General features: G+C 37.9%; 1 protein-coding gene across 3 annotated transcripts; it reads left to right on the top strand.

Annotated features, from left to right (window-relative positions):
• Positions 1-2,628: 2,628 nt before the first annotated feature.
• Positions 2,629-14,294, top strand: NUDT12 (nudix hydrolase 12). 3 transcript variants are annotated; one of them, XM_074166395.1, is made up of 7 exons: positions 2,629-2,795; positions 3,609-3,822; positions 6,394-6,989; positions 7,971-8,138; positions 9,931-10,044; positions 11,538-11,737; positions 13,030-14,294. In XM_074166395.1, exons 2-7 carry the CDS (start codon positions 3,617-3,619, stop codon positions 13,138-13,140), a joined length of 1,395 nt encoding a protein of 464 aa, XP_074022496.1. In that variant the 5' UTR covers positions 2,629-2,795; positions 3,609-3,616; the 3' UTR covers positions 13,141-14,294. The 3 variants fall into 3 exon arrangements, with proteins under 3 accessions (XP_074022496.1, XP_074022495.1, XP_074022497.1); XM_074166394.1 differs by lacking the exon at positions 2,629-2,795 and adding an exon at positions 2,951-3,306; XM_074166396.1 differs by lacking the exon at positions 2,629-2,795 and having other exon boundaries at positions 3,617-3,768.
• Positions 14,295-20,926: the final 6,632 nt, after the last annotated feature.

The following is a 20,926-nucleotide window of genomic DNA, read 5'->3' as shown; positions in this document are numbered from 1 at the left end:
ACAGAAAAATTCAAAGGCAGAAAAATAAAAGTCCTAGCAATACTGAAATGCACCACTGATTTTTTAGCCTTTGAAAAACAGATTTATTACAAGAGAAAAGCCTAATAAAGTAATTAAATCCTGGAGCATGAAACAGTTTAGTTAGATGCTCATCAAAAACTCAATTTTGCATTGTACAGGCCAGAAGCAGTACCAAAGATAACAAAAGCCTCCCCAAACCATACCTGATCTTTTAGTTCATAGCATTTGTTTCACCATATAGCAGGATATGGTAACTTGCTCTTCAGTGCTACAGTACCAGATTTTTTGTGTATATATAGATTACACATAAGCAACTTACATATGTCTCATCTTGAATATGAATGTTAAAGAGATGGTACATACTTTGCCTCATAGAACTTCAAGTGATACACCACTTCCTTCTGAATCCCCAAACACCCATCTTTCAGTTTAGTCTCCTTCCTGTCTAGCACTTAGAATACTTTCTTGCATTTTACACACAAGGAAAACAAGCTTCAAAGCTGTTAACAGGGTACCATGAGTTAGTCAAGCAAAGAACACCAAGACTGCATTAGCCCGCCTAAGGAATCAGGGAATTCCTTACGCAAATGAGGATGCAAAGCTGAGTTGACATAACTTCATAAATGGCAGATTTAAGATGTTACTAATAAGATAAGTAGAACTGTACCTTTGTCTATTACAATGACAAAGCTAGTTTCTTCTTCAGTCATTAATCACCACAGGAAGAAAAAAAATGCTTTGAGCATTAGCTATTGAAAGGTTGGTGGCACCCCTTCACTAGGTAGAAACAGTTGCTTATGGGTACATGACCCACATCAAAGAGGATACAGCTAGTTTCCAGCTGAGCGAACAAAATTAAAACCACATACCTTACTTTCTTTCATTTGTTCCTACCTGGAAGACTACTGTTATCAATTCTTCATGCACATTCACTGGTTTGCATCTGCATTGTTTCTAAGGGGAGTTTTCTCTGATGTGGCTGACACTCTGCTGAGGAAGCTTTAATAAGAGAACACAACTTAAGAACACCAACCACGGACTTCAAAGCTTGCTTATCAAGGAGTTATGAAGACCACACAATACATACATACACTTTGTACTGTCTATTATCTTCAATAAACCGCAGACTATAATGTACAGAAGCGAACTTTAAAGAGTGACTGTTGTGACAGGATATTCCTCTCCTGCTTCCAACCCCCACCTCCCCTAACAGGAGCTAAGGCTTTTAACTTAGGAGCCTCCAGACCATGACCCAGCCCTGATCCAACCAGGCTATAAAATGGGGTCCCTGCCAAAGACCTCCTTTGAGCAGTTCTCAGAGCAGTAAGTCTGTGGTCAGAAGTCCTCCCCTTGGGACTGGAATGCCACCCAAGGAAACTTCCCAGGATTGAGTGCCCTTACCCTCCACCTCGGTGAATGAATGGACCTTCTGGATATTCTTGAGTGAGCCCTCACCCCCTTTGGGTGAGTGATTACATCTTCTGGGTACCCTTGAGTGAGAGGCCTTCCTTTGTGAGTAAGTGAACACTTTGGAATCATCATTCCTATGTGTCATCATTTTTACATGCTGTTGTGTAGTAATAACTTCCCCAACTGGTACACCGAACCTATAATTTGTGAAATGTTATCGGAGCATTACTTCGGCTACCCCTGTTGTCTTGTTGGTTTCAGCTGTTTGGCTTTCCTTACAAATTGAAGTTTATTATCTGTGCAAAGTCATTTTGGGGTGCCTTCATAACAACTACCTAAAAAAAAATTTAGAACTGCAGATGCTGCAAAAAATAGCAAGTTGCATAAACTTAGAAATTTTATAAAAATAATAACTTATGAGATTATTCTGAATTTTAAAAATTAAGGCTAGGTTAAGTTTTTCTATGCACGACTACGTGAGATACAGCAATTACATGTGCCATTACTGGGACTGACAAGGCCCAGTCACAATTTCTCTCATCCTCTTCACTCAGTATCAGAAATATATGACACTATGGTAATATATGGATTTGGGAATATATTAGTTTTCTTAAAGCACCAGGGCCAAAAGCTGGCCAGTTCTTCTGCTTTAGACACTATATGATGTTAAAGAAATCTGAACATGTGAATCCCCCTAGCTCTAAAACTCCAAAGGCAAGTAAAAAGAACCCCCCATGTTTTTATGCTTCTCTAAGTATTTAAAAGACATGCAGATATGGCGCTTCAGAACGTAGTTTAGTGGTGCACTTGGCAGCATTAGGTACATAGTTGGACTCAATGATCTTAAAGGTCTTTTCCAACCTAAACGATTCCACAATTCTGACTTCCCTGCTAACTCTTCTTCCCTGCTATAGCACCTCATTCACTCTGCTTCTCTCAAGGCTAGTTGCATGTTCTGTCGCTGCCCGGGTTTACCTTCCGCTAGCACAGCAAAAAAAAAAAGCTAAAAAACAGTTTGATCCCTTTCGATAAGCACAAAGTTTCCTGCCTGAAGGACGAAATGGCCGGTTGCTTTTTAACCAGTCCCGCAAGTTGCCCCAGTTGGCACCAGCACTCGGGCCACTGCCACCAGCGGCGGCTGGACCGCTGCTCCGCCTCCTCCTCCTCCTCCTCCCTCGCCACCGCCCCCGAGTAGACGGCGGCAGTGAAAGCCGACGGCCGCCGCCGGGCCCGGGCGCTGTGGTACCGCGCAGGGCCAAGCACCGGTGTGGGCCTTCCGGCCGCACACCGCTCGCGTCCCACTCCCCGCAAGAGCGTACAGAGCCGGGCTCCCCGCGAAGGCTGCGTCGCGCCGGGAGCTCACGGTAACGGTCTCTCCCCGCCTCAGCAGGTGCCGGGATTGCCGGGGCCGGCCTAGCCCTGCCCTGAGGCGACCCCGTGACACCGCAGACGCCCCGCCCGCCGCTGACGGGGCGGGAGGCAGCTGCGAACCCGCGACCCCGGAGCGGCGTGGGCGGGCGGTGTGCGCCTGCGCGGCAGCTGCCCCGGCGCGGCGGGGGTTGGTGGGCGGGCAGACGGGGAGCTGTGACAGGGTCGTCGCCGTTGTTAGGCCCGGTGGGGAAGATGGTGGGCGTTTCCGTGTGTCTTTGACCGCGGAGCGGGCAGCGCCGACCTGCAGAACAGCAGCTTCCCTTGTCTTGCGCGGGTGCTGGGTGCCAGCAGCGGTCCCTGCCCCGGGGCGGAGGCGGCGACGAAGTCACTGAAGTAATTTCTGTCAGTTCTTGGAGGAGTCCCTCAGCCGGCGGAGGGACTGGCCTTCCTGCGGTTATTTTTCGTTGTTTCCAAAGCCATGTGAGACGCGTTTCTTGGAGTGAGGTTTTGTATCGTTCGCTCTTGTGTGTGTGTGTGTGTCTGTGTGTAAAGAAGCTTCATATTCATAGCAAAATCTTCCCTTAAGCCTCTTTAAAAGTAGTCTTGATTATTAGGATAAAATTTCACTGTATTTGGAGCGGTGTGGGATGAAGATTGGGAATAGCAGTGTCATACTACTTACAAGAATTTGCTGTGTCTGTATTTTTGATGACAAAATGGGTTATCTGTATAGCATTAATATTTAAATCCTTTTACTAATATTGGATGTGTTTTCAGGTATTTTTGTTTTCTTTTTTTTAACTTAGTTGACGCCATGACAGACTTTGGAAAGAACCTGCGTCAGGACATGGTTTCTCAGCTGCATAATTTTGCTGCTGTGGGAGATGCAGCCAAACTGAAAGCGTTGCTCAGCCATTCCCCGTCACTTATCAATGTAGCTGCAGATAACGGCTGGACAGCCCTAATGTATGGTGCCAGAAATGGACACCTTGAGGTTGTGCAGATTCTTCTTGAAGAAGGGTAAGTAAGCACTTTAGTAAATCCAAGTGAAGGGCTCTTGCCTGAATACTTTTCTGCCCGTTTCAGCTTGATTTCAGAAAAGTAAATTTACCTGATGGGTAGTGGCAGAAAATTTAGGATTAAAAGTCAGGAAAATATACTGTGCCTGTTTATAACTGGATTCTGTTATTGCATCATGCTTTCCATATTTGCTAAGAAACTCTTTAAAAAGTTCTGAGCATCTCTAAAATTATTCCATTGGTCTCCAGGGACATATTGTCGCTCTTCACAGACTAGAAGAAAGTTTATATCCCGTTCCAACCACTGTGCAAAGTACAAATTTGGTATATTTGACTTAGACTTTTTGTCTAAACTTTGTAATCCTCTTGCATCTGCGTGACACTGCAGAGTGTTTGCTGACATACTGGCTGTTAAGTAGGACGTGACAGAGACAGCTTTACCAAAGTTACTGCTTGATGAATTTCATTTGTCGCTTATTTTTTTGCACAATTCACTTCCTTCTTGAGCTGTCATGTTATTTTCTTCAGTCAGCGTGACACCAAGCATGTTCATTGCCTTTCAAAAACTTGCTATCATATTTGTTGTCTATCTTCAAGTCAACTGTTGTAGTTCCAGTTTTTCAAGACACTCAGAAAAGCAAAGAATGCTGCACTGTTTCTCCCTGAGACCCCAAAGAAGAGTCTTCTCAAGCCTGAATAAAGTCAGGATCCAAATATTTCAAACGGAAGAGATTTCAAAGGGAAGGGTGAGAGCCAGGTGTCACGGTTCAACTGAGCTCTACATTAATCAAGCCCAGTCTGTTCCTTTCTGCACCCCTAATTACAGAACCAGGCAAGTTTAGTTCATTCTGTAGTTATGAGTAATCTCAAGCACAGCATTCCACAGCCTCCAGTGATCATCCCACCCTTTTGGTTTTTTTCAGTCCTACCCAGATGCTGTGCCTTCTGCTGGGGCTCAGCATGGAGCGTCAGGTGAACCACTGTTCTGTACTCTATAAGTACATTCCAGCATGTAGAGGAGTATCTCAGTGCCAGATTTTGTGGATTGAAATCATCTGTGTATTGAGGAATCTTTTGAGATTTTGGGGAATTTATCAATTTGGTAAATAGGATAACATTTGTTTAAGTTCTGCTTACTGTAAAAAGAGTATCTGAATATCTGCTTGCAAATGTCTTTTTCAGGGTCATTCTCTTAGGCAATTGAATATGGTTCCTGAGGTGATACTGTGGCCTCATTGGTCTCAATTAACGCTTGGTCATAGTAATCATGTGGACAAATACAGTTGCTGGATATATAAACATGAATGTCTATGCGGTAATATTACATAGCATTCCAGAGACTCGTCCCGGAAAGCTAGTCAGATTTTTTTAATTTTCACCCATGTTTGAGAAAAGCTACAGGAAATGTTTGTGGACGGGGAAAAAATAGATCTAAAGAGTTCAGGCCACTGTTGTGGACACTGAATAGCAGCCTGATCACAGTCTGCACGTACCTGAGCAGATAGAAAGGGGAAGACAAAATCAGACCAAAATTTAGTGGCTGTGAGATAGGAGATTAAGTAGGAAATTAGGCAAGATTTTCCTAAGGCAGACTTAATCTTTAAAGATAAATGAGCAACAGTAGTTTCTTTAGCACCAAAAACTTTCAATTAAGTTTTGAAATTCTTTTTAAAAAAGACTCAAACTCCCTCAAAAACTACTGAGGTTAATATAAAGTCTCAGCTCAAAACAGTGTTGCCTGTGGTACGGTTACCTGTGTGTTAGCAAATTAACATACTGGCATCTTCTGGTTTTGAAAACTGGTAGGTCTGGCCCCACTGTATAATTTGTAGTTTACAGTGAATTATCCGGTTAGGTTAAAATTGACAAAAAATAAAAGTGCATTACTTTTGACTTCACAATCAATCAACCCCAATCTATTTCAGATTTGGTTTTTTGTGTTAGTATTTAAATACATATCATGAGGCAGTGTTTCCTCATCTGTGTCATTTTGCAGACATCTTGGTAACAGAGGTCCCCACAGGGACCAGCACAACAGTTGTAAGGGTGCTAATTCTCTCATTAAGGAGAGGCTGTACTCTTGATTCTTGTTTAATGGTAAATACATTGTAAATGTTTTCATGCTGCTTTCAGTAGCGTCTAGAAAGTAATGCTAGTTAAACTGGTTTTGTTTTATGACTATTCAGAAGACACCTGAACTTTCAAAGTTCTATTTCCATATGATCTTGAGCTTTTTTTTTTCTCTTTTTCTTTCTTTGCATGATACAATGTGTGGGATTTTAGTTAATCTATTGGTGTTGTAGTATTGCATGAACCTTGGTAAGTGATAACCTGGAGTGGATCAACAAAAATGGTGAATCAGACCTTAGGAAAAGAATATTAATAAAGTATGATTACTTTACATTGCCATAACGCTGAGTATTTAGCCTAAAGAGTGCCCCAGTATAGACAGTGTCTCAAAAGTTCTTGCACCTTAGTAGTATCAGATGTATATATGTAAGAGTAATATAGCATCAGGACTCTTCCTAAACATATTTAACCTGGTAACTGCTGTTCTTTTCTGTTCCTTTAGGTGTGACAGGTCCATTGTTAATAAGTCAAGGCAGACAGCTCTGGACATTGCTAAATTTTGGGGGTACAAGCACATAGCTAATTTGTTGGCTAATGTGAAGGGCGGGCAGTGGCCTAATTTTCTGTCAAATGAAGCGAAAGAATATGAAAATTATTTTGGCTTGACACTTCTGGACAGAAGGAGTGATAAAAGAACAGATTCCAAGTGGCTAAGCAAAAAACAAAGCCATCCAACTACAGTATACATTGTCTTCTCAAATCTAAGTCCTTTGGTTACTTTGGGTGGAGGAACAGAGAGCTCCCAGCAGCCAGAAGTAAAGCTCTGCAGGCTGTGCCACAAGGATGTGGAGCAGTTCATGAGCCAAACTGAAGAAGGCACCTTGATTTTTCTTGGAGTTGAACTTCAGTTCCAGATGAACCGTCTGGCTGCTTGCAATGGAAGAGTTCTGCAAGAAGATGAAGAGGATGGGTTAGTCGCTTGGTTTGCTCTTAGCATAGATTCTGCTTCTGCTGAGCAATGTAAACAGAAGCACGAGGACTGTTACTTTCTTCATCCGCCAATGCCAGCACTACTGCAGCTACCTGAAAAAGAAGCTGGTAAGATGCATAAAATGCAGCAGTTATCAAGCGTGTAATGAGAAAGATACTCTTTGGGGTTCGCTGACGTATAATGCAAGGATGAACTGCTGCAAAGGAATCGGATATTTTCAGTGGCTTTAGAAATACTGTAATTTTAAAAGCCTGTCAGAGGTTTTGTGAAGAATTTTGTATGTAAGAACACATGTGGTTGCAAAGGGCTGAAATCTGCAATGGCAGGTATTAGACTAAAATCTATTGATCGTGGTTTTAGAAATGGTACTATTTAAATATTAATGCATGCGCATTAATGCTTCTAAAATGAAGAATAAAATCTGTCATTACTGAGTTTTCATTACAAGAAACAAAACCATGCACATTAATGTTCTAAAATGAAGACAAAAATCTGTCATTATAGTGTTTTCATTACAAGAAATGGAACGAAGTCCTTAATGTGTGTTGCATACTTATCTGAGAAGGAAGCAGTATGAGAAAGTGTTGGGAAGTCAGGATCCCAAAGTGAATTAACGTCTTCATGGAAATGTTATTAGCAACTGCTGTTGTAAGAATTTTGCTTTTACAGAACATTAAAGGGCAAGCTTGGCTTGCACCTGAAGTTTAAATGGAACAATGCATTATTATGTCAATACCTGTAGTAGCCCTAAAATGGTCATCTGGAAAAGGTGTGATGTATAATTCTGGCACTTTGCCCAGACAAAGTACCTTCTATGAGAAACAGGTTATATTGATCTGGATGAATTTTTTTCTGATAAATTAATCTGTAGCGACATAGAAGAGAATGTGTTCTGTTGTACGTGCTGTGCTACAAATTAAAAGGTGAATAACTCATATTGCTCAACTTCTCTTGTAGTAGATTACAATTCAAGCCATAGTCTTACTTTGATTTTTATGTTAAACTTTACTGCTTGCTTTTTCTGTACTGTTAAAAGCTTGCATGAATTAGTATTTGATTTTGTGTATTTTCAATGTATTCTTTTAAAGGAGTAGTAGCCCAGGCTAGATCCGTTCTAGCATGGCACAGCCGCTACCGATTCTGCCCAACATGTGGGAGCGCAACCAGGATTGAAGAAGGGGGTTACAAGAAAACGTGCTTAAAAGAAGATTGTCCCAGTCTCCAAGGTGTTCACAACACATCGTATCCAAGAGTCGGTGAGATCATTGTAGGATAAACTTGGTCAAAAGTGGCTTGTTTGTACTGTTATATACATGCAAATCAATTTCTTTTTATGCATTTCAGCTGCTTGCTTCTGTCCCAGGTACTACATACGCATCTCTCCCCAGAGTATGTGTTTAGGATTGTAGCTCTGTTTAGGATTAAGTAGTTCAGACTTCTCTTCCTTGCAGTAGTCTGTGACAAGGAATTGCTGTGACAATGCCAATCTTTGTTGCAATAGAGTAATATCAATTAGAAGTTTCAACAACATAGCTATTAACAGTACAAAGGGTCACATTTTCCTCCCCGTCCTCCCCGCTCCCAGCATGTTGTTTTCTCACGTTCTGCAAGCCATCTGAGCTTGAAATGGCTCTGTATCAAATTTGACCCTATATCAAATTTCTGATACAGTGCTAATTTTCCTGTAGTGCCACTTTGACTGTACTAGCCACCTTCACTGGCTTTCACTTTTCATTGTCAGTCGCAAACTGCCAGGCCTATTTCTAGTCAGAATGTAAGCTTTTATACACATTCTTCTATAGCTCCTTTTGTTCATGCGCTGCAAAGGAAATGTACTATGTTATTGATGGGGAAACAAGGAAGGAAGAAGTTATTCTTTTTTTTTCTGGATCATTTGGTAACTCTTTGATTACCTTTCCTTCCCCTATCCTGTCCTCTCTTCTGCAGTTGTAGTTCTGGTAGTAGTAGTACATATGTGTATTTCTCCATTTCATGTTCTCTTACTTGCTCTAGATATGCCTTTGTAGTAATCAAAGCAACTCTGCCATATTCTTCTGTCTTATGGACTATAGCAAAGCTTGCTAAAACACTAGTGGCTGTTTCTTTACAGCTTCTAGCACAACAAACTTAGAGAAGGAGTGGGATTATATAGGAAAGACTGATGAACCAGTATGTTCCACTGATGCTTTCCTCTGAAGAAAGCTTGCAGACAGCAATACTGCATATTCTACGCTGTGCCATGTGGCAGATATCTTTGAGCAGGACAACAATCTTTGTTGTTGCTTAATCATTGTTTTGATTAAGTTTGCTCATTGTTTTGAAATTATTGTTTATAGCGGTTGCTTAATCAAGCATGCACAGAAAATACTGGTGCTTTTGACAAACCCTGAAAAACAGTAGCAAGAGAAAAAAGTCTATAAAGGCAGAGGCAGATCCTGAATTAAAAACAAAACATTGAGGTACTTAAGAGCTAGATAACAATAAAAAAAGGAAAAAAGTTCATAGGTGAACAGTGTGCAGAAAGGCATGACAAAATGAATGATACCAATACGAGAAGATACTAAGCAAGAAAGATATATAAAATGACCAGCAGTGAGAAAGTTGATAAAAGTCCAATATTAGATGAGAGATTGATAGCAAACAGTCAACAAAGTCAAGCATGGAAAATTTAGTCAGTATTTACACTGTAACTAGTGTTATCTGCTGCAGAAATTATTGCATAGCTATTTTGGATATGTAGCTAGGTTAGTATTGCTGGTACTCTGAACAGATTGTGCCTTGGTTGCAAGGAATTTATGTTCTGCATTTCAAGCTGTGGCTAATAGACTGCTTCTACTGAGCGTGTATGTTGCAAAACAATATAAACAGGTATCTTGCAGGGGAAAAAAGTGAAATAAAATAACAACTTGCTCTGGGCATCTACACAATTCTAATTTCAGTCACTTAAAGGTATCTTATCTTGTATTTACATGCATTGATAGGCTGAAATTTTTTACTGCTTTTAAGTCCCTTAAATGTTGAAATATATTCCTTTCATCTCCTTTACAGATCCTGTTGTGATAATGCAAGTCATCCATCCAGATGGGAACCACTGCCTTCTAGGTAGGCAGAAGAGGTTTCCCTCAGGAATGTTTACCTGTCTCGCTGGATTTGTAGAACCTGGTGAGTAATTTAATTTTCCCATACCAATTGTTTTTTCTCACATATCAGAATTGTACCTTGAAATAATACAGAAATATGTTTGGTGTTACGTCAAATAAATGTTTTTGCTTCCTGTTAGATAAGTTGTTATAATAAATATGCCTGTTCTATACTTCCCAACAGCTGTTCTATAAAAAAAGCAATAAGTAACTTGAGTAAATATAATTTTAAAGGAGTTTTCTCATCATGTACTCTTAAATTACATATTTAAGTGAAAAAACATTTTAAAACACGTAAGTTCCCTTTCTGTGGTGATACTTAGCAAGGGATTTCAGCATAGGAAAAATTTAAAGTTAAAGCATTACTCAAAGTTAACATGAAGTTAAGCATACGCTTACATGTTTAGGGTCTGATTGAGTATATGGAAGATAAGCAAAAAATATATCATTTTGAAAGAAAAGAGATATTTTGCTGGCTGTGTTGAGCAATAATAGTTGGGATTATTCACAATTATTAGTAGCTGCAGAACAATTTGTAAAATATTGTTATATTGGGAATACATCTTAATCACTGGTGAAATTGTAGCGTAAACTGTATTCAGTAAATCTGTGCTGGTGAAATACAATGACAGAATGAATAAGTTTATTCAGATACCATTTGAAAAAAGGCAAGATGTTTATTTCCTTGCTCCTTTTGTTCTTCTGCTGGCCTTATTACTTTCTGATATTGAATTCAAGTGTATAAACTGAAATTTAAGAATAGCTGACCTCATCAGCTTCTAATCAGCTGAACATGGCTCAACTAAAACTTCTGACACGTGGACTGACTGCTTTAATGAACCTGTAATCAGTGGTTGCAACACATTCCATGTATGCATATGTAAGCCTGTGACCATCAACACTCCACATGTAAATCAGTTAGTTTTCTGTAAATATGGAAGTAAAATTTTCCATTGCAGTTTCAGTTTGGTGAACTGTCTGTATGTGTTAAGGCAATGAAGAATGAGTCAGGCAGAATGAATAACATAATGCAGAAATGTGTGCATGTCTTCTTAAGTCTCTATTTTCTTACTATCATAATTTTAAATATTGATTTTCGAGTTGTATTACGTGCTATTACAATCATAGTGAAAATCTAAAAATTAACACAGTGCTATTTATAAACGAAGAGATCAGCATTTCAAAAGAATTAAAAGAACAATGTATGTCCTACCAATTTTTGACATTTTAGGTGTGGTAATAATAGTTTGCGTGTGTGATAAATAATAAATTCAGGAAATAAACATTATGATGGAGAAATTAACATACTTTATTTTCAAAGTTCCATTTTGCTTTGTGGCTAGTTTTACCTTTTTAGACTTCTGTATCTTGTTCTTAAGGTCTGTGCCCTAATCTGTGAACTAGATCTCTATAAATAATTGTCTTGGGCAGTTTCAAATCTTTTGAGTCAGGTCAAAGCACAAGATGTAATTGTTGCTTTTCATCAGCTGCTTGTTCTTTGCCCTTTTTGATTAGGTGAAACGATAGAAGATGCTGTTCGAAGAGAAGTAGAAGAGGAGGCTGGAGTCAAAGTTGGCCATGTTCAGTACGTCTCTTGTCAGCCATGGCCAATGCCCTCCTCCCTAATGATTGGCTGCTTAGCTGTTGCGGTGTCTACAGAAATTAAAGTTGACAAGAATGAAATAGAGGATGCTCGCTGGTTCACTAGAGAACAGGTAAAGTTCAATTCAATTTCCTTCTTGTATTGATTAGTCTGTGACTGTATCGGTTCTGGCATACAACAGATACTTGCTTTTTCAGCAAGTTGAACAAGCATGTATACTCTCCATTTTATCATACTACAATTGCATTATATTGTAGTTGTAGATCACACACAAACAGAGAAAGGCAGATACTCCTGGTAATTTCAGAGTCGCTTGGAAGCCCATTTTATGGCATTTTTGTCAGTTAGATCTTCACCTTTTCCTTTTGGGAGATACCCAAGTTATTGTTACTTTAACCCACTTTCTCAGCAAGCCTGTGCTTTTCATTTTGGCAGAAGTAGTATTTAATAGCATTCATCATGTGAATTTCTCCAAACAAGCATGCTACCAGATTTGCTGAGAGGGGAGAGGTTTAGGTAAAAACTCTGGGAATTCATTAGTTTGAACATCTTTTTCCATGCAGTACTATTTTAATTCTCTGGTATTGAATGCAGTTTACTATGCATTAATAGGAAATTCTACACTTAGGTTTCCAGAATATTTAGAATATAGTCAAATAAAAGAGAGGATTGAAAGTCTTTCACAGAAAGAGAGATTTAAGTTCATGAGTGGAAAAAGGAAAGATTGCTTACGCAATGTAGTCTTCACAGGTTTTTCCACAGGCTACTTAGGAGCTAAACTTTTAATAACACTCTACTCCTGCCTAGCAGTTGCCAGTGTTTTGACTCTGTAAGTCAACCTGAAAGCAAAGTTATTCACCTGCAATCTCAGTGTGTTCCTGGCAACACTGAGAGCATTTTTTAAAATGACTATTAGTTCCTAATACAGTTGGTTGTATGCAGGTTGGTCTGGAGTTCAAAATAAATGTACTTCAGAAATGTGCTAAACTAGAAGTGTACTCTTGTGTTGCTTGCAACTGCTTCAGAAAACCAACAAAACACATTTCCTTCTCCACTGCATGTGGAAAAAAAGAAAAAAAAGATTTATGGAACGGTGTAGAGCACCATCTGGTGGTCTTTACCATAAAGAGGTTTTCCAAAAACCTTAAATATTATATTAATAGTCAATCTCCACAGCTGTATTAGAAAGAAGGTACCCTTTGGGGCATATTTGAGCTCAAAAATGTCAGAATTCACACAGCATCCTGTGGGGTTTTTTCACTGCATCTTGTCTTGTAGTGGCTTTTTAATAGCTATAGTAATGATGGATTATCACAGTAAGATAATTCCTGCATTAATACAATGCTAGATTCCGTATAGTTTATAATACTATCTTCTAAAGAAAAAAATCTGTCTTTGTTGCAGGTCGTGGAAGTTCTCATTAAAGGAAACCAGCGTTCTTTCTTTGTACCACCAAGTCGAGCTATTGCACACCAGCTGATAAAACATTGGATTGGAATGAATGCTAATCTTTAATTCAAATAATTGATTTATTTAAGTTAAATTACTTCTTCTAGTAAATGCTAAATTAGGAATAAACTGGAAATAATTGCTTATCTAGTAAATGTGCAACCACATAAATTTTTGAGCCTTTCCTTCGGTTCCTGAGCTAGACTGTGCAACACTTCGTAGGTTTTTCAGATCTGACTTAGAACTGAACAACAACCCAGTGATTATCCCATGAAAGCAAGCAACAAATAGCTAAAATCAGTACCTTTGTTGTGCACAGGCTACCTTTTCATTTTAGAATCAAATTATTATGCTTTTTGCTATTACCCTCTTAATGTTTTGTTTTGTCTTTCCTGTCCCCCACTGGAAGAAGTCACAGCATTACAAAGAGGCCTGACTTTGTCTGCTGTTTCAGCTCTGCATTTACATCCTCCTATTTTGTCTTGTTTCTCTTTCTCACTTTTTCCTGTCCGCATTCTTTAAATTCTGCCTGGCACAAAAATCAACATTCAGTGCTGAAATTCTTATCAGCTTATTTTTAAACTAATAGCATACTTAAATGGTTAATATCTTTCCCATTAATAGCCCTTCAAGCAGAGTATTTACTGTCCCAGTCTAATTTGGCCTGCACTTACCCAATTGTATGTCAGCCTGAATTTAAACGTATAACACAATACCCTGTTTATGAAAAGGGTGTTGGAGAGCCATCCCCAAAAGCCTAAATATTAGATGTTTTTGTAAGATAATAATGTACGTATTTACTCTAGGCAGTGAGTTATTTAATTCTCTGATAATTAGAAATGCAACTGTAGAGTAATGGAGGAGAAAAGTAAATTAATTAAACAAGACATAATTTCTCAAAATATTTACAAAGTTCTTTTCTAGAAATGGAGACACTAAGATTGTTGCTGCTGTTAAGAATTTTGCAGTAGAAGGAAATACAGTAACCCCAGCTGTAAGACTGGGAAAGCAATATATGAATTAAAATCTTTACTTATATGTATTTAATGCTACAGTTCAGATTTGTGCCTTAATTTATGCTGTTATTGAAAAGGATGTTAACTTAATATTCTTTCACAATGGAAGATTATAAAAGTATACAGTATATATCAGTGAATTATGTCAGATTTGTTTCAAAATTCTCTGCAAACTGGAATCAGTAAAAATGTTTTACAAATCCTAGTCATTCTTTTTCTTCCATCCAATGTCATACTATGCTCAGCAGCTCTTTTTTTTTTTTTTTTTTCTTTTTAATGCAATGGATATCAAACTTTAAAGCAAGAAGCATTTCTGACAGACTTGGAACAGCTGACAAATCATTACATTGCTTCATTCTCTCCCTTGTTTCAGCTATTCCCACAAATGAAGAAAATCAGTTAAGTGGAAGTGAGAAGGAATAAGACACTGGTTCCCTTAAGAATTGCTTCTACAGAGGGGAAGTATGAAAAGCTGTCATGGACTACAGCTACCAGCAGGGCAGCATGTTTTCAGTGGAATTAATCTTTTAAAACGATAGTGGGACAGAAGGAAGCCTAGTTGCAGGTTGTTCATACAGGTAAAGGAGAACATTGGACAGTATGCAAACAGTAGTGGAAGCTAAGCCACGCAAGGAATTATTAACTAGTACTGTGATGATTACACATTGAGAGATGAACGAGGAAGGAGTGAGGAGCACATGGAAGAGGGAGGATAAAGCAAAGAGCAAATATAGGTAGTGTAAAGATAAATATTTTTTCATATTGAAGTAACTAAAAATATGTGTAAAAGACCTATCCTAATCTTAGTTTTCATGTGGGAAATTATGGTGGGTTGCTATAGAGGTGGGTTTATAACTGTGAAACTCAGAAGACAGTATCACTAATCAGTACTGATATTAAGAATCAGACTTTTTTAATAGAGAATCTGTATAAACAATATATATCTGCAATTACAATACTAATAAATAATGTGAACAAATACATTTTCCTGCATGAATAAAGCAGAAAAAGGATAGTTTGAAAAAAACTCTCAAACTCAGGGATTGTTTTAATGATCTTTCATTTGTAATAAATTCTGATGTTGCAGCAATTTTTAATATATATACATTTTCAAAGGCTAAACAAACGGTCCTTTTTAAGCTTTCTTTTCTTTTTTACCTCCCCAAAAGATGAACCATTCACAGAGAAGATGACAAACACCCCTTGTTTAGGAAAACTAATTGATTATTTTTAGTCTCTTATTTAGAGTGAAACTTTTCCTGGCTATGTATTGCTTAATTTGACCTGTTTGTAGGTTTTAGGATAGAGTTTTAGTTTGAAAATACCAATGCGTAGAAATTTTATGCAGGGTGGTTTTTGTTTGCAGATTACATATGAAATATCTAATTGAAGATCCAAATGATGTAGGTAGTTAGCAACTAGAGCAATTTAGAAAAGGGCCACATTAAATTTAGCAACAATTAAACAGTGCAGTGCTTCTAACTGGAGTGTGGTCAGGGCAACACCTTTGTAAGATTTGTTTGCCTTGTCCAAAAGGCTGCAGATTTACAAGCAGGCTATTTCTTGATGCTAAGTTAATACCTTACATTAAGAAAATAGTATTCCTTAAATCACTAAAAAGAAAGGTTTTGTTTACCCTGTGTAATAATGATCTCACTCCCTTCTCCCTTGCTTCTACAACGGCACCAGAGCAAAAAGACAACTCTTTACGTGTAGATGTACAAGGCAGAAAATTCTGGAGATGCTTTTTCTCCCAGTTTGCCTGTACACTAATGAGAATTAACTTCTATTCATTATGTAATTTATAAATATTCTATATTTTATGTTTTTGAAATTTTAATAATTTACAAATAATAGAAATAGTAATTTAATAAAGTGGAAAAGAAATAGATGTTTAAATGCAGATCAAAATTGAGACTACTAACCAAACTATACGTTCATGTGATGAGCTCATGATATTTCACATAAGCTCATCTTGGCAAAACACCGATTGTGAGATTTTTACGAACTTTGCATTGGTCCCTATAAGCATATTTCTTTTATCTCATTTTTCAGATTGGATATGTGTAAACACGTGAAATATAAAATCATTCTGATCTCGATACTAATCTCGATACTATAGCATGAGCATTATATTTTGTGTTTTGTGTAGGAATACTGCTGGAAGAGTCCAACGTAGGGCAACAAAGATGATTAAGGGATTGGAGCATCTCCCTTATGAGGAAAGGCTGAGAGAGCTGGGACTCTAGCCTGGAGAAGAGAAGGCTAAGGGAGACCTTATTAATGCTTATAAGTATCTAAAGGACAGTTTGAGGGAGGATAGAGCCGGACTCTTTTCAGTGGTTCCCAGTGATAGGACAGGGGGCAACGGGCACAAGCTGGAGCATAGGAAGTTCTACTGAAATATGAGGAGGAACTTCTTTACGGTGAGGGTGACAGAGCCCTGGAACAGGCTGCCCAGGGAGGGTGTGGAGTCCCCTTCTCTGGAGGTTTTCAAGACCCGCCTGGATGCAGTCCTGAGTAATGTGCTCTAGGCAATCCTGCTTTGGCAGGAAGTTGGACTAGATGATCTCTAGAAGGTCCCTTCCAACTCCAACAATTCTGTGATTCCATGAAAGTTGATAAATTACTATCTTGAATTCTACAACATGTGAAGGAAAAAGGGGTGGATCTTAACAGGCTGATTAAAGGTAGACCAGTCGTGATGCTTCATGGAATTAAATATACTAATCTGATTCTGAGCTTAGGAGACAGAAATAGAAAAAGAAGTGGAGCAAGACTGTGAACAACACTGCTCCCTCTTTTATCTTTAATTTTAATTAGGTAATCTGGTTGATTAAGACTTTTCAGACAAACCTGACATTTTGTAAAGCCCTGGTATGTTGAGTTGTTGTTTTTCTAACCTGCTGTTAAGAGTTAAATAACTAGTAGTCCTTTATTGCTTCAGTGTTTAGAAGGATATGTGTATACAGCATATCATCGCTGACTGGGGTTGACAGTACAGAAGTGGGTAAGTCGGAAGGAAAAAAAAAAAATTGAACTTGTTATCCTATTAAGCCTTAGCAAGACAGCCAGCCCATCCTTCATGAGCTTAGAAAAGCAAACTATTCACAGAGAGTCCGTAATAGCAAGCAAGTATCTGAGGAAAATTAATGTTGGCTCATACTAAAAGTAAGTATAAACATCTTTTTTCTTTTTTCTTTTTTTTTTTTTTGAAATTACATCTTGTCAGGTAGTATTCTGTAGATACTAATTGTTGTAACTTTTATAAAATGTGAGATTTCTGCAGGTTCTTTGGACAGCAGACACAGTTTAAAGGATGTGAATTATAGTTCAGTATGTAGTTTAGTTTTCTGAATAAATAAGAATGATAGCTTCGAAACAGAAGGGATTTTTCAGATGGATTTTTGATTGTAAGTAAATAAGAATGTTCTCCTAGATGATAGGGATTTCTAAGATGGATATTTGATTCTGAAGACTGTGTCATTTTAGCATGTAGGGACTTAAAGTGTAGTATATAATTTTAGAAGTGAAAGCCTACTTGAATGAACTTCAGTGTGTTATTTGTATTGTCTTCCTGCAACAAATATTTCAGATGTGGAATGCTGTGATAAGACTACAGGATTATTAACCAAGAAGGAATATTACATATTGTTGAGTAGAGAAGCTTACAAACTCAGTTTGCAGCACTTAAATACGCCTGGATAGTAAGGCTTTTTTCCTACCATTTCACCATCCTGTATACTAAGCTACTTTTGGTAAAGTACTTTCTTATTTCTCTTTGAGGAGAGAAACATTCTAACACTGGAGCTCTTCAGGGAAGAAATGTAGACATTTTCTCAACACACCTCCTAGAACTAAAAAAGAGCATATTAAATAGTAAATATCCCATTTTCTGTCATTCTAAACCCACATTACTCTTAATTAATGCAGTATAAATTGTTCTGGAGAAAGTGACCCTGGAAACTGCGTAGTCAGAAAATACAGTATCTTAAGTGTCCCCATTTTAGATGCTGGAAATCAAATCCTATAAGCTAGGATAGGGTTTTTTGCCTTTATTGCATTCTGTGAGAAATCAAAGATTTTTCTCACTTAAATGTAATTTATATTTTGTAATCATAGATATCCACAAAATAAAAAGCTACCTCATTTTCAAAAAAAATTGTTAGTGTACAACTACGACAAAGGTTTCTTTGGGTGAGCTGAGTTTCAAGTATAATCAAAGATTTTGGATTTACATCGTTTCTGTTATGATGGATGAACAGTTCTGAAGCTCAAAAAAGTTGAATATTCAGATTGACAAAGAATTTAGTGCTCCATTGACAGTAACATCTTGGACTATAGAAATTATATTTCGTTATTGAAAGTGGTCCTGCACTATAGTGAGATTTCTGCTAATTTCGTGACCAACTGCTGCATCACATCTGAAGGGTATTTCACTTACCTGCTGTCATGTTTGATGCTGACAAAGCATGAATTACATGCCTGAACGGAAGCAAAAGTGACTAAAATGCAAGATAGCACACTAAATATCAGAATGACAAACTCACAAGAAAAGCACTAATCCAGCTAGCTTTCACAGAATCACAGAATGGCAGGGGCTGGAAGGGACCTCTGCAGATCATTGTGTCCAGTCTTCCCACTACAGCAGGTTCATCTAGAGCAGGTTGCACAGGATCGCGTCCAGGCAGGTTTTGAATGTCTACAGAGAAGGAGATTCAAATCAGCAGTTTTTCCTTTGGTCTCTAAAACAGGAATAGCAGAGGTCCTACAATGTGAACAGAAATGGCAATTCGTGGGAATTTTTTTAATAGATTTTCAGAACTTTTGCAGAAGAAAAAATTATTTTATTAAATATGACAGAAATATAATGCACAATAGAGTACGTTCTCTCCCAGTTTTTAAAAATATGCTTTTACATAGATGATAATAAATGCATGAGCATCCATTGCATTAAACTGACACCAATGGAAAAATCTGATCAGTAAATTGCATTACTTGTTATACAGTACTTGTGTTAAAATCATCACGTGATCTCTGTATGGACCATTTACAGCACAGAGGCTACCTACAAGCTCCATTTTGTTGCTGTGGAAAACAGTGCATATCTTTAAATGAAGGTGGAATTGAACACTGTTGATGCAGAAATTAAACATCTCCAAAATCTGAAATAAATGCTTATCCTTATTAATACATTATTTCTTCTTGCAGAAGAAATCTTCTTCTCCCGGCAAAAGCTCAGAATAATTAAACAGAAAACAAGATTAGCTTAGTTAGTAGGCAGAAGCTTTATAAGAAAATGAGTTTAATGTATGGTTTTGCAGAATTTAAGAACTGAAAGCTGTACCTATGACTTGAATTCTTCCTAAAAAGGCAGAAATAATGTGCACGTACAGCACATGATAGCTGAACTATTCTTTACTGTGACTTTGCTGGAATTTGCATTCTCTGTTAGAATAATTTTGAAAACATTTTACTGACAGCTACTTTATTAGCCTTTTTTAAAACTAAAGGGAAGAACACCCTACCTACAGGGAGGTGTCTTTAACATAACAGCAACAACAATAGTATACCCCCTATTCCGTTAAAAAAGTTTGGTTGAAACCTATTCAGCTCTTCATCTGATGTCACTTGTTGCTTATAAAAAGAGTCCAAAATAATGCAAAATCTAATTACATGGGGTTTGGATTCCCTGAGTGTGCTCATTTATGGCATAAGTGATCTTCTTAGCTGCTTGGACAGTAACCTTCCTTGAAAATCAGAACTGCAGTTCTGACTGCTGTTTGCTGTCTTTTCATGATCTGAAAAATCAAGATCCTGGTTTGGTGTGCTCATTAAAAGTCCCACAGCACATTTCATTAACAAAATGGTTGATCACTGGGTGCTATACAATACCTGCTGCAGATTAATTTCACTTAGCCGTGCTTTTCTAAGCATTTCATTTGGATGTGCTATTCTCATAGCTAATTGGATACTGCCAGATAACTGCTGAGTTCCGTTTGAACAGAAGCTGATCCTTTGCAGTCATATAACTCATGTTTTAATTAATTTTGTAGAATTCCTTAGGGTCCTGCTACAGTCCCTGTAAATGTTTGTGTGCTTCCTTTATTCTAGACATTTTGCAAAGACATTTTTTTAAAGACTAGTCTTTTCTGGAAAATGTGTAAATGAAATTATAAACAAATGAAAATAAGATACATACCAGCTGAGGTAGAGAGTAAGAAGCACTACTAAGACAGGCATTTTTGATAATACATTCTTTTTCTTGCATGTGTTTGGCATAAAATACATTCTTTGGCAATAGTACTGCAGAAATGGGTGTTCAGAAATCATTCAGAGAAGGTTTGGGAGTTTGATAAAGATATTTGGAGCATCTCTGTAGAAAAAAGGCAAACACCAGAAGATTCTTGAATAAGACGTGCTTGATTGAGGTAAATAAGAGGTAAATCAATGATGAGCCTTTTTTGCCTGCTCTCTGTGTGGAACTACTAGGCTTTCCACAATTCGTGCTAATGACATTGTCTCTGTTAAGAGTAAATTATCTGTGGGGCATCTGCCTCAATGCATGAAAGCTAATGCAGGTATTATGCCACAAAACACAATCAGTAAGGAGAGTCAAAGGAAGAATTCACAAGGAAAAATCAAGCTTTAAGAATAATTTTACAGGAGGAGAAGAACTACGTAGTGAGAGACTGGGCCAAACATAGTTGATAACTTGAGGAGGAAAGTCAAAGCAAAGATTAGTACGGAATAGAAGAATATTGAGAAATATGAGAAGAGACAGAATGGAAGTCAACGAGAACAAACTCCAGTGTAGTTAAAGTTATGTGGGGCAA

Source organism: Numenius arquata, chromosome Z (genome assembly GCF_964106895.1).
Source record: "Numenius arquata chromosome Z, bNumArq3.hap1.1, whole genome shotgun sequence".
NCBI classification, from domain to species: domain Eukaryota; kingdom Metazoa; phylum Chordata; class Aves; order Charadriiformes; family Scolopacidae; genus Numenius; species Numenius arquata.
This window is presented reverse-complemented; position numbering and strand designations above follow the sequence as displayed.